This window comes from Musca autumnalis, unplaced genomic scaffold, assembly GCF_047663935.1.
Source record: "Musca autumnalis isolate F117 unplaced genomic scaffold, ASM4766393v1 scaffold_4, whole genome shotgun sequence".
Lineage (NCBI taxonomy): Eukaryota > Metazoa > Arthropoda > Insecta > Diptera > Muscidae > Musca > Musca autumnalis.
In genome coordinates this window covers 113,631,130-113,645,609 of record NW_027411977.1, presented here as the reverse complement: position 1 = coordinate 113,645,609, position 14,480 = coordinate 113,631,130, and the positions used below count along the sequence as shown (strand labels likewise).

The 14,480-nt window shown below is 35.8% G+C and overlaps 1 protein-coding gene across 32 annotated transcripts in view; it reads left to right on the top strand.

The window, feature by feature from the left end:
- The window catches only part of LOC141402734 (uncharacterized), a 313,145-nt gene extending 300,636 nt beyond the window's left edge, over positions 1-12,509 (top strand). For 12 of the 32 annotated variants that reach the window (XM_073984627.1, XM_073984625.1, XM_073984624.1 and 9 more), the window contains one exon: positions 5,081-12,509. In XM_073984627.1, the coding sequence (XP_073840728.1) occupies positions 5,081-5,771 (691 nt within the window). In that variant the 3' untranslated portion in view covers positions 5,772-12,509. The remainder of the gene's footprint in view (positions 1-5,080) is intronic. The other 20 variants (XM_073984639.1, XM_073984637.1, XM_073984631.1 and 17 more) reach the window with 4 other exon arrangements.
- The last annotated feature ends 1,971 nt before the right edge of the window (positions 12,510-14,480 follow it).

Here is a 14,480-nt window from a genome sequence, read left to right as displayed (position 1 = left end):
CTGTAACTTTTATCGATTGAAAAGAAATTTTTTGTTTTTGTAACAAATACAAAACAAACAAATGAAATTGTTGTAAAATAAACAATGAGTAAAGTTGTTAAAAATTTACAGAATAGGCCTACAGGGGTACCAAGCTGTTGTTGTAGCAACACAAATACGTTCGTTCCTATATCATTTTTTTAGTTATCTGATTCTCTAGATCATGACGATTTCTCCTGACGCACCTTGGTTGGCCATGGCTGCCCACTAGATTGTGGCAGGGATGCCCATAGCGGTTATAGCCAAGCAGGTACTGCATGAACGACATCTTGTTGTGCTGATGCACCTGTTAAATATTTGCTCCTCATGAAGATGGTCCACAGGTGTCTTAAGGAGGCACGCTGTTGTGGTCCTCAGGTCGGCATTCTAACAGGTTTGAATATTCTTCCACTGCGAATTGAGGATCTCATTCCTACTTCAGGTCTTGTTGCAAAAAGCTATGACTTGCGCGGATGATTTAAACATGCGAAGCCTGTTCACTAGGTTAAGCCAGGGAGGCTCACGGCGCTAACACCCAAGCAGGTACAGCATCTACTACATATTCCTTTGCTGAAGCACTGGTGTCATGAGGAGCCACTCTGTTGCAGTCTTCAGGTGGCATTCTAGTAGGTTTGAATATTCTTCCACAGCGTAGGTAAAAAGAGGTAAACCAGATTTCTTTATCTGCACCCTAGCGATGCCGGCCAGCGCCTCGAGGACCTTGTTCCTACTTCTGATATTGTCGTAAATAGCTGTGACTTAAATATTCTATCAAAAGTTACATCCAATATCTTGGGGCAAATAGTGGTTGGAATCCTTACACCATACACTATGTTCAAGAGGAGCATCATGTCAGCCGTCCAGGTGGCCAACAGTTTGGCGGTGGTTTTAGCGGTGATACTCTCATATTCGTCGGATGAAAGAATTGCACTAAGTCAGCTATTTAGATATTTATGCCATCTGGATGGTGTGGAATTTAGGAAAGTTGGAGGTTAAGCAGTTCCGGTGATATCAATCCGCCTAGGGGAACTTCACTTTCATTCTGTAGCTCTTAGGTTTCTAAGTTCTGAATTCCGTTAACGACTTACGTCCACACATATAGTTGATTATCCAACGTTTAAAACATGGCTGGAAGTAATTATGGACTAAGTCCTCGAACAGTTTGGCATGGTTGACCGTATCGAAGGCCTTTGATAGTTCAAGAACCACCATGACTGTTTGATCGCTCGGCCTGTTCTGCTTCAGCCTTCGACTGATATGTGGTGATATGACGTATAATGCTGTTGTGGTCCTGTGCATTTTCCGGAACCCATGCGACGTAGCACGCTCTTCTAGGCACTATCACTATCGGTGTGCTCTTTGAATTGCAGGTTAAAATAACACGCATAGAACCCCTGCTAATCGGATTTTCCATGCTTCAGAAAAGTACGGCGATAAGATGAAGTCGGATGATCTTTTAACGGAGACGATAATAGGAAAGTAGTCTGAGCTAAGCTCATGGTGAGCATTGAAGTCCCCTAGCACCTGACGATTATTGCCCTCCCATAGAGAACTAATGTCGGGCACATAATGCAAGACACAGTTATTGAACGGCGGTATGTACAGTAAAGTTATGACTTTTTGACTTTTTTTTATCAAACATGATTTCCTGTAGCGTGAATGGATGAACATTTGCCTATTAATGCCATAAATAACGTTTATTACATCTAATTATTAAAAAAGGTGACTCCAAAAATTTTCAGAAAATCTCATATATAAAAATTTTAAAAGCGTTTTGTGTGTGAGCTTTTTTTATCGAATCACCTCATAATTAAGTTTTTACCAATTCTTAGGTAAAAGCTCATCAAAATAAGATACAGGTATACGAGGTTTTAAAAAAGTCATACCCCTAATGTACACATTCAGCAACTCTCTACCCAGGCAGTCCCACACTTTACTGCTACGACGTTTTAGCTCTATTTTCAGAGCGTATTAGCTATAATTTGGCGTTTAGTGTTCTCAATGATACAGAAACTCCTCCATAAAAAATATGCACGTACATAGGTCCAAGTTTTAGAATAGGCCCGGATGACGGTACCGCCCGATTTCAGGTATTTTGACGTTTTTAGCTACATTTTCAGATCGAATTAGCTAATACTTTTACGTATAGGGTTCTCAGTTATACAAAAACCTCTCCACCAAAAATTGTGAACATAGGTCCACGTTTTGGGTATAGCACAAACGGTATCGCCTGATTTCGTGTTTTTTTAATGTTTTTAGCTACATTACCGAATTAGCTGTAATTTGACATTTGAGGTTCGGTTGGGGGTCAGAAAACTTTTGCATTAAAAAGTTTTGGACAAAAGTCAATTCTTTGGAATAACCCCCATAGATCAGTACCAACCGACTTCAGTAATTTGAAATTTGTATCTGCCTCAATTTGCTGCAATTAGAAATGTAGGCATGAATGGAGTCTCCCAAACTTTTCCACAAAGACTTTAAGGCATAGGTCCACGTTTTGCTATAGCCCCCATATACCGGTATTTCGAAGTTAATATCTACATTTTAGGCTTAAGTTGGCTGTAATTTGGCAATTAGAGTTCCCATTGGCCAACAAACTTCTCAATTAAAAATTCTATGGTACGTTTTGCTATGGCCCATATAACAGTACCAACTATTTCAAGTTTTTATACCCTACACCACTATGTGGAAAGGGTATTATAAGTTTGTTTTGGAAAAAATTCATGTAACACCGCGAAATATTCGTCGGAGACCCCCAATGTGGTATACCAATCTTCATATCTCGACGAGATAAAGCGATTTTGACATGTGTGTCCGTCCGTCCGTCTGTCCATTATAAATTGTAAACAAACTCCAGGCCGCAATTATGGACCGATCGTCACAAAATTTTGCATGGAGGGCGGGCTTAGACCAGAATAGACACCTATTGTTATTGGCGATGATCGTGAAATAGTTAGCGGGTGAAATGGACCAAAAACATAATTTGTATCCAATTTTGTAGCGGCTCTGTAGGTCGCAATAATAGTCTGATCAACGCGAAATTTTAAATAAGGTAATAGTATATGACAAAGAAGAAGCTTGCAATATGAGATGGCGATAAAATAATTTTTAGAGGGTTAAATGGACCACAACTTTTGTGTGAAAATTGTGAAAATTTTTAATATACAGCTTATATCTTTATTCTTGGAAGAGACATTCTGGGCAAGTAACAATACTTGGAAGAGGAACGCTTGACGTTGCCGTTGATGCCAATTATGTTGATTTACGTGAACAGATAACAAAGTTACAGCCAAATATATTCAGTTATTTGTTTGTAGTATAATCAGAAGCACGCTAGAGGTCGCAATTATAGCTCAGTAGTAACGAAATTTTGCACGATGTAAGAGTTTAGATCGAAGAACATGCCTACAATTTTGAATGATGCTCCCATATTATCTAGTGGGTTAAATGGACCATTACTTTTGTACGAAAAATATAAAAATTTTATTTTTGGTCCATATTTTAAGTCCTGGATGGCATATATCGGCAAAGTAGCCTACATATGGAAAAATAACTACTGACATTTCCCCTGATGCAAATTGCAATAATGTGTCTGCTAGATAACGGGCCTACTGCATAATATATAATGGGTTTTGTGTAGAGAACCACAATTTCATCCCATACTACAAATTGTCTCTCTCATGACAGAGAAATTTTCAGTTCAGTTGTCTAATTGGATTTTTATACAAATATTACAGCATACCCTCAGCCTTTAGGATAAATACGACAAAATACGACCAAAGATGTAATGGTTTTGGACCGCAAGTATGGTTGGACGAAATTCGTTTCAGACAATTTGGAGTAAATTTAGCCCTGTCCGTTCATCTGTCTCTCTTACTGACAAATATCAGGGATATGGCAAATTGCATTGTATATATATTTATTTATATTAGGTGCATTTCAAAAAGGAACCTGAAATTTAAAGACAATTTAAATATTTAGCAGGAGATGCTAATCAATGAGAAAATTCACAATTTTGGCATATTATTTAGAAATGTATAATTTATATAATTGTTCCACATATATCCCAGTAGGGACAAGTGGGGCTTATCTTATATCTATGGATTCTTGTTATTGATATGTGACGTAGTTTTTATCGCCGAATCCGAAAGGCGTGTCCTAAGTTGCCACATGTATAGAAGTTTTTAATGGCTGAAATACTCAGGAAATATCGCCAACATTACTAAGGTATTATGCCATTTGATGTGAACAGGCTTGGGAATGGAAACCCGTACATTCAGCGGACAAAGTGGTTGCACATGATTTCCGGTATTTTCAAGTTGTTAGCTGACCGAAAATTAGGTATTTGGGGGTTCCCAGTGGTCAAAGAATATTCCACCTAAAATTGTGGACATTGATACTTTTGTAACTGAAAGAAAACTAATTATTCCAAACTAATTATTCCGTACAACTCGGCCCGGTCGAACTTAACGTCGTTCTTACTTGTCTATCGTAACATTTTGGTTATACGGCTGCAAGAAAAAAATCATTACTTCGTCGAAAATTATTCGCTGCGATACAATTGTCAAATTTAGTTCGAATCGGTGTAAATTTAAAGATCGCTTTTAATATTCCATTCGGAGAGCTTATACCCACAACCAACCTTCTTCAAATTAATTGTTGTTCATATGTAATAATCATATATAAATGAATTATTTGTATAATGTACATAATGTATGTGCTATAATTATTGTATAACAATTAAGATAGTACTTATAAGTATTGAAAAATTTTAATTGCATGCTGCAAAATAAATATAGAAATTTGAGGTAAATTTCATAACAATAATTTCTAACTAACATATTAACAATTTGTTAAGTGTGTTTTTATGTGACATAGAGAGCATGCAATTAAATATGTATCCCATTTCCTCAAGACATTTTCCCAACAACAACAACTCCACCTAGTTATATATTGCGTTGTTTGTCTCTGTGTGATTCTTATGTGTAAAATTGTTTTTTAATGAAAACTAATATTTATTTTCATTGTTTTCTTATTTAATTGCATTTATATTTCAATTTAGAAGTAAGCCGGAATATACAAGTTATACCACATATTTTCCGGCCATAAATGGCGCTACGGTTATTCAACATCACCACAATTCTGGGCAACAAAATCAAAATAATTTGGCAAACAATAATCAGATACGTCGCCATACTGTCATTTCAACAACATTATCGAATTATAATCAACAAATGTTTTCACAACAACCCATAGTGAATTCGGCGACTACAACAACCACACCAACACGTAGGGCATCAATTGCTTGGGAAAAACAAATGGCCCCAACATATAAACCGGTTAAAATAACCCTCATTGGAGATCCTCTAAAACAGTGGAGTAGCAGTGGTTGTGTTAACAAGACACATCAAGAAAATGAGGAAGATTCAACAAATAACTTTATCATTAATAATAATAAAAACAGTAATGGAAAACATAGTAATGGAAAACCGAGTGATATCCAAAGCAACAACCCCATTACAAATGGGAAATGCCAAACGGAAAGCCAACACCAAACAACTACTACTCATAGTTCTACACAATTACAGGATATAATGAAAGCCAATGAATTGTTAGCCCAGACAACGACAGTGTCACCTGCACAGCATACGCAGAAATACCAACAGCATCAATATCATCAACAACATCATCATCATCACAATCACCATCATCATCATAATAACAATCTAAAACCAACAGTTACTATAGTTTAACAACAATTATAATTATTATTATTATTAAACAAAGTACACTTATTGTTATTTGATTAACGCACACACAATGAAGAAGATATATTTTCGCATAAACTCCACACAGATTTTCAAATCTGCAACCACAACAACAAAACCATAATAGCAGCAACCTGTTAATTCGCCTTCAAAAGAAAGAAAGACAAACAAATTGCAAACCAAAATCCACTAATGTACAATATTAAATCCTGTCCAAATACACCCCCTCCCAAATTACAAAAATATCCATGTTATCATCAAGTTTTCCTTATATTTTATTTTCTGCGCTACAAGGAAAACTAAGAAAACAATAACAACATTACTCGCCTTCATTAATATATCATGCATAATTGCAAAAAAAAAAAATAAAAATAAAGAAATGCAAAAGCAAGTAACAGAACAAAAAGTATTATCAGAAAATTATAAAACTTATTATATACAAACATACATACAGAGACTACATTACACTATTTAAGACAAGAAAAACTACTACATTTCAATAATACATACAAACATAAATGTATATAGAGAGGGTAAATGTTCATAAAAAATGTATGAATACAATGGAAATGAATGATAAATCAAATGAATGACTGAGCTCAGAAATATGTATTTATAAACAAGTGAAACCAGTGGTTAGATTCGAATGTCCGAACTTTGTATACCATCTGAAATATTCTGAATTAAAATGGAATACTTAATTTTCTTATGTCCAGAATTGTTGACCATTTCGAACCCTAAATGCCAAACTACATCTAATTTGGGTCGAAAAAGTCGATCAAAATGTCAAAATACCTGAATGCAGTTAGTACCGTTATATGGGGGCTATTCCAAAATGTGGCCAATGTCTATAGTTCTTGGTGGAGACGTTTTTTGACCATTGCGAACTCAAAATGCCAACTACATCCAATTTGGACCGAAAACATCGATAAAAATTAAAAAAAAAACCCTGAAATCGGGCAATTTCGATATATGGGTGCTATTCCAAAACGTGGACAGATATCATAATTGTTGGTGAAGAAGTTTAACACTAAAAGGCAAATTACATTCATTTTGGTCCGAAAACGTCGATAGAAAATTCAAAAAAACCTGAAATCGTGCGGTATCGCTATATGGGGGTTATTGTAAAACGTTGACCTATGACAACAATTTTTGGTGGAGAAGTTTTTTGACCACTAGAAACTATAAATTTCAAATTACTTCCAATTTGTCTTTAAAAACTTCCAAATATCTCAATTCTGGCGGTTCTGTACTATGGGGGGGTACTCCAAAACGTGGTCCACAATTTTTGGTTTAGAAGTTTTTTAACGACTTTGAACCTAAATGTCACACCACTTCAAATGTTGGCTGAAAACATCGTTAAAAATTCCAAAATAACTCAAATATGTCGGTTCCGTTATATGGAGGCTATTCCAATATTTGGTTGAAAAGTTTTCTGACCATTTTGAATTATAGATGCAAAATTACATCCAATTTGTACCGAAATGTCGATAAAAACTTCAAAATGCCTGAAATCCGGCGGTACCGTTATATTTGGTCCTATTCCAAAACGTGGACAAATTAGCCCTTCTTCCAACTTAGCCTGCCTGTAAACATAAATGCATCTGTACACAATTTTAGCATCTCAATTCGTTTGCTTATAAATTCACATAAGTCAATAATTTTACGGATAATTTTTCTGACAAACGAAAATAAAGGATGATCCATTTAAAGATTCCCACTTTGTTTAAAGAAAAACACGCAGAAAAACCAAATTGTATGGAGAATGTTTATTATCATTTGAAATAACATTCCATGACCATCTCAGACGGTCCATCCGTTGAGTCCAATTTTCAATGACTCGTTCAAGCTTTTCGACTGGTAACTGGCGTATGATGTTTTCCCCCAAGACCGGAATCGAAGCAGATTTATTAGCATACAATTTTGACTTTACATATTCTCACAGGAAAAAGTCTAACGGAGTGATATGAGATGATCTTGGTGGCCAATCGACTGGTCCAAAAAGTGCTCACCGAAATGTTCTTTCTTGAAACAAAATGTCGCCGAGATTACGAGTTTTAATTTCAGACAACAAATAGTCGGTTATAACGGCGAAATAACGGTCGCCATTGACGATGAAGTCCTAACCGGCATCATTTTGATGAAATAGGGTCCCACGATTCCACCGACCCACAAACCATTATTTTTCTCTGGATGAAGTGGCAGCTCTTAAATCTCTTCAAGTGGCTTTTCTTCAAATTCACTCACGTGTGATCTGTCAAAAAAGGCTGTTGAAAAAAGTACCTCTTGTTGGATCACCAGTGTTAAGCTAAAACCTTCAAAATACTTGTAACCGAAAAGTACCATTAATTAAGGGCTTTGCTGTACTGTCTATCATTCAAGAAATCGGCAAGCTCATAACCAAGTTTTCTTGGTCAAGGTTTTCACTTTTCACTCTGAAGGGACCATTATATAGGGTATATGCTAGAGCCTGGCCCAATACAGAACATTTGTCCCATAAGTCGAACTAAAAATAGACTTTCACTCTTTACTATTTTTATGGACCGACTCATGATGTCTAATTCGGTTGAATAATAAGGTTAAATGCTTATGCCAACAATCCGGCGGAACATTTCTATAGGAACTATATATAAAAACGTTGACCTATACCCACAATTCTGTGCAGAAATATATTGTAGCTCCAAGGGTGACTAAATATCAAATGTTTACCATTTCGGTTGAATAATGTGGCTAAAATGTTCAACCTACCGAAAATCGGGAGGTACCGTTCTATGTGGGAATATATTTATAAACAAAAATGTGGACCTGTACCGATCATTCTCTGCGGGAATGGTTTATCACCCATCGCGGACATAATAGCAAATTTCAACTGGACCTAGGTCTTCATTACCCACAACCAAGACCAAATGCCAAATTTCAGCCATTTCGGTGTGATAATGAGGCTAAAACCGTACAAATACCGAAAATCGGGGAGATATACGGGCATGTTCTGGCATTCACCTCTGCACCTCACGTGTATCGAACACACCTAAAGCTCTTCTGCAACACACTTTACACCTAGTTGGGGTGTATTCCTCACACTGAAATTTTGATGGCGAGAGCTGAGTGAATCCTTATTTTTTAATAAAAATAATTGAAAATTTCTACAAAAAACTGCATAGAACTAAAATTTAATTTGTTTTCTATGAGCATTTAAAAAAAATATTTAATTTTCTTAACAAAATTTGATTTAAAAATGTATTTGTTCTTGAAGTACTAAATTCAACATGTACGCGCTCTTGTAAGAGGTCGTTTCTTTGTTTACGTCTGCTTCGTAAACAATCAAAAGAACAAAGCGTACATACCCACACACTCATGTGTATTCGTTGATGCGCCAACACAGACTGATATTTTTCTCATTGTTATTGGTATAGTTTGAAAGCTGTAATAAAGCTTTCCAAAGTTCTTTCGTGAAATATGAAAGCTCTTTTCACGTGAAATACAGAACAGCAATTGCTTTCACAGGTGAAGTGCATGTGCGATGTGAAATGGATGCACGGTGAATTTCAGAACATGCCCGATAGTTTTATGGAGGCTATAGCAAAACGTGGGCCTGTACCGACAAATTTCTTGAGAAATGTTTGCAGTCCTAACGAACACAAAAAACTATTTTTTTGTTTGCCTCAACGAAGATTAAATACCAAATTGTGGTAATTTCCATGGGATAATGATGCTAAAACCTTAAAAATACTGAAAATCGGGAGGTACCGCAGATCCTCACGGCTTTTACAACCAAGCAGGCACTGCGTTGACAACATCTAGTTGTGTTGATGTACCGCTTCCTGATGAAGATGGTGTCACGAGGAGGTACTCTGTTCCAATTCTCAGGCCGGCATTCTCGCATGTTTGATCATTCTGCCACTGCGTAGTTCTAACATTGGCATACCACACTAAAGCCACATAGCTTACCAAAAACCGGTCTATTGTGTGGTAGGAGATCAACAAAGTTTCTTCGACTGCACCCAAAGTGCCACCGGGCAGCGTCATCAGGACCTTGTTCCTACTTTTGATCTTGTAGCAAATAGCGCGGACAACTTAAAAGAATTATGGAATCTTACAATCAATATTTTGGAGTACTTGGTAAACGAAATCAGCAATATTTTCAGAGGGTGTCGTCCATGTGGTGAACAGTGTGGGAGTGGATAGAACGGCGTATATTTTTATATTCCTCAGCTATTTATTTAACCTACCACATCTGTAATAGACGGTAGGTCCAGGCGCCAATAACGTCCAATCATCCGGAGGGTGTTGGATTTCAGAAAGGTGGAACGTAAGCAGTTTCGGTGATAACACCCCATTTTGATGAACTCCCTGTTTCTCACTACGCGTAATAGCCATCATATTTCTGATTTCCACATACGATTGGCTCCATACATACACATATTTGAATATCCAACATTTCAAACCCGGCTGGAGGGAAGTCTTCTCTACGTCTTAAAACGGCTTGGCAAGGTTAACGGTATCTAAGGCCTTCGTAAGAGCCGCCATGATATGTGCTGAGATGGCTTGTAATGTTGTTGTGGTACTGTGGATTTTCTGTAATCCTTGCTGATGTTGGGCAACTGGGAAACTACTTCTTATCATGGGGAGGATTAGTGTTTTTAGAATTGTTACTACTGGCGAGAGGAGGGAAATCGGTAGGTATGATTCTTCCCTGCTGACATGCTTGCAGGACTTCAGCAGCGGTACCACCCTGTCAATATTCCAGGCGTGCAGGGGGCTAACAATAGATTGAGGACACCTGCTTGCCTTAGCATTTCCGTCACTCTGTGATTCTGTATGAATCTAATGCTTTGAATGATTTCACGTTTCGGATAACATCCAAAGCATCGCTCATCGTAAATTGTGGTATTACCTCCTCTGCTGAGAGGGCTCTTACACGGTGTAGTACGATTCCCGTTGCCTTTGTTAGGAAATTTGATTTTGGCTATTCGACCAGCTGGTATATAGACAGCAGCTACAGTTATGATGTTTCGTAAATTTCTCTCAGCTGGCCTAGCTTTTTGAATCGGTGATTTGTGAAATCTCTGAACCCTTGCCAAAGTTTTCCAGTCCGTGTTTATAAAATCGGTTGGGTGGCCTGTTAACGGAGACGATGATTGCATGATAGTCTGAGCCAACTTCTCAGGACTTTATAAGACCGGGAGCCACAATGATGACTTTTAGTGGCCATATAATTACTACTTATTTCAGTTGACAGATCCTTGTTCGAATAATTGTAAGTAGTTACGGCTACCAAAAATTACCACATACATATATAAGGCAGTTATTTGGTAATTGAATATTAAAAATATCACACGCAAAGCTTTCTTCAATCAGAAACCTCTATTTGTTCTAAACTGTTCGGAGAGCTTCTAAAATATTTTAACGGAGCCGAATATTTGTTTGAGGTTTCCGCCACATTATGGAATCGAAAAAGCGGTAATGGTCAGCACATATCTAGGTTTCGATACAGGCTATATAGAACTGTACCTTCCAATTTTTTGTGAATTTTTACGGTTTTGTTATGCGAAAATCGCGTTTTTTTGTGGATACCTTGGGCATATGCCAAACCGTAATATTCTGCTGACAATTTTTGGTGAAGTTTTCTCACCACCGAGACTCCGAAATCAAATTATAGAACTTATGGTAGCATGTACCTCTATCCTAATTCAATGATGAAAATTGGAAGTATTCATACATTTTGAACACCCGTAAATGTTGTAGTAGTAATTGTCCGTCGTATTTGTAGCATGCAAATTAATTTAAATGTAAACTATAAACATCAAACAACAAACAACAAGATTCGTAATCTGGAAATTTATATGAATGAAGAAAATAAAAAAAAACATTTATACTAAAACAAAACACAAAATCACAAAAAATATAATGAATGAAGAATAAAATGAGAAGGAGAAGAAATTTGTTTGCAATGCGTCACAGGCCAACTCAAATCGCACAAATCTATAAACTCTAGTGGATCTCCTACCCACCCGAGGTGTTTAAGGTATTCCATGATGCTGGAAAATTTATTGGATAATTGGTGGATATTTCATCAAAAAATATTGATAATTCGCCAAGAAATTATCCGCATTTGTTTAGTAATTTGCCTGTCAAGGTGCATTATTTATCCACATTATGGATGCCAATTCTTAAGTTATTTTTTTTCAGCTAACTTTTAACATTTCTATGAACAACGTGTATGATCTCATTGCTAAAGAGTGGTTGAAACATTCATTATTTTTTGAATATTTGCATTTGCGGAAAAAATCTATGTTTTTCTCAAATGTCTCATAACTTTGATTGGCCTGTGCTTTTGATTCCTGCCCCTCCTCCCCTCCATACTAAATATATGTCTCTATAATTAGTATAAATAAATAATAATTTCAATTTGCTTGTAATAGTTACAATGATATTATACCCTCACTATTGTTAATTTATAATTATTTATAAGTTAGTCCATTGTATTTTAAGGATTTTATGTTGTAAGTTGAATTCTGTTGATAATTCCAATTTCGCGTACTTGAAATAAATGAATTTTAGTACTCATACATATTTTTAAAATCGATTTTGTTTATTAATTCTCATATTCCAATTGCATAACAGCTAAGCTAAGCAGGCAAATTATGTTAATTCTCACCTTAACATATTTATAAATTTTTGAAATATATACAAAATAAATATATATACATCTACATATAAAAATAATTTTATTGTTTATTTATTTGTATTTTTAAGGGGAAGGTGGGAGAAATGAACAGACAAACCATGATAGTAAGTAAGTATTACCTTGATAGTAAGTATTACCTACCGTTAATTCTAAAACAACAGTCAATTCTGAAACTACAGTGAACTGAGAGAAAAAATATGATTGATCCAACAATATTCGAAGAGCAAAACATGTGTTTTAAAGATATGGTTAGATTCCGTATGTAGTCTTGTGACTCCAACAATCGTTTTTGTCAATTACAAAAATTGTTTTTGTCATATCCAACAATAGTTTTAGTCCACTGGACAATATTATTCTCTTTTCTTCGACAATTTTATTCTCTTCCCGTGGTGAAAAAACAATGTTGGTGAGTTTTGTTTGTATGAGTTCTTCTTAGGTCTAGGAGAGGGGCATGAGCATGGGTACAAAAGTCAGAAACTTAGAAAATAATGGAATGGAATTTCTTGACATTTAGGGCCTGTTTATGTATGTCGATAAGAAAACGAATGCGGAAGAAAAACTACCAAATTTGAGTGTGTATTTCAAATTTGTTTTTTGTTTTGAAGCAAAAGCAAATGAAATAATATTTAAAAACTAAAGTTTGGGTGTCTTTCATGCGCACACATTTTCGTTTCGAAATACATAAACTGGGGGTTATATTTTGGATTTAATAAAATGCCGAGTCCAGAGTGAAGTTATATCGTTTATTAGCAAAAGTCAGAAGTCTGGGTCTCTAAAAACATATGAACGTTGGGATCGGACCCGCATCAAAGTGAGTATTACTGATCTATTGACGTTATAACGGGCGATCTCATTGGAAATTCCTGATTCTATAAAGGCAAAACGTTTTAGAAAGCCCGTCAGATGATAATTTACAGCAAACATTTTTTGTATAGACATTTCCGGAAAAAGCACAGGCTTCACAAAAAAAGAAAAGGTTTCAACAAATTTAGTGCTTTTTTACTCACTTTCAAAATTCCCAAAACAAAAAGCAAATAATTTGAATCATATTAAAAATGATATTTTTATTTTTTTATTTTAGTTGCATATGTTTTGACCAATAAATTTTAAGGCGTTTTTTGTATTTTCATATTTTTTCATAATTTTTGTTGGATATCGTGTCAAAACTTTTTATTTTCTGTTTGTTTTGTTTTTTATTCTCTTATACTTGAAGCATTAAACTACAAATAATTGCAAAAAACGCCTAATTTTGCTTAAAAAAAATTCCAGAAAATGTTTTAAAACGTACAATTTTGTTGCAAATGTATTGGCCACCACTGTTGGTCGATGTTTAGGTATAGGCCCATTATAACGGTACCTTAAGATTTTCGGTGTTTTGAGGATTTTAGCTACAATTTTTAACCGAACCAGCTGTAATTTGACATTCAAGTTTCTTAGGGATCATATGTTTAGTTATAGCCCCCATATAACGGTACCGCCCGATTTTCTGTGTTTTGTGGATTTAAGCTAAAATTTTTAACCGAACTAGTTGTAATTTAACATTTGAGGTTCTTAGGGATCACAGCACTTCTTCGCCAAAAATTGTTAACATAGGTCCATGTTTAGGTGTAGTCCCCATATGACGGTACCGCCCGATTTCGATGTTTCGATGTTTTAGATACACACATTGTTTGACGGAACTACCCGTAATTTGACATTTGAGATTCCTAGTGCTCGCAAAACCTTCTCAATAAATATTTTCAATATAGTTCTACCCGTCTGTCTGTTCGGATGGTGCCCACGATAACTCTTGAACGGATCAATCGATTAGAATCAAATTCAAAGTTAAAGTTGGTATATGGGCCATATTGGTCCACTCTTTGGATAACTTTTTTTGGGTAAAATTTTTCTGTAAAATGGTGTAAACGATAACATTCGAAGCAATCATTTTGGTCCAAACCTTTATATGCCAGGTATAGGTCGGGTTCGCATATGGACTATATCGGTCCACTCCTTGGGATACCTCC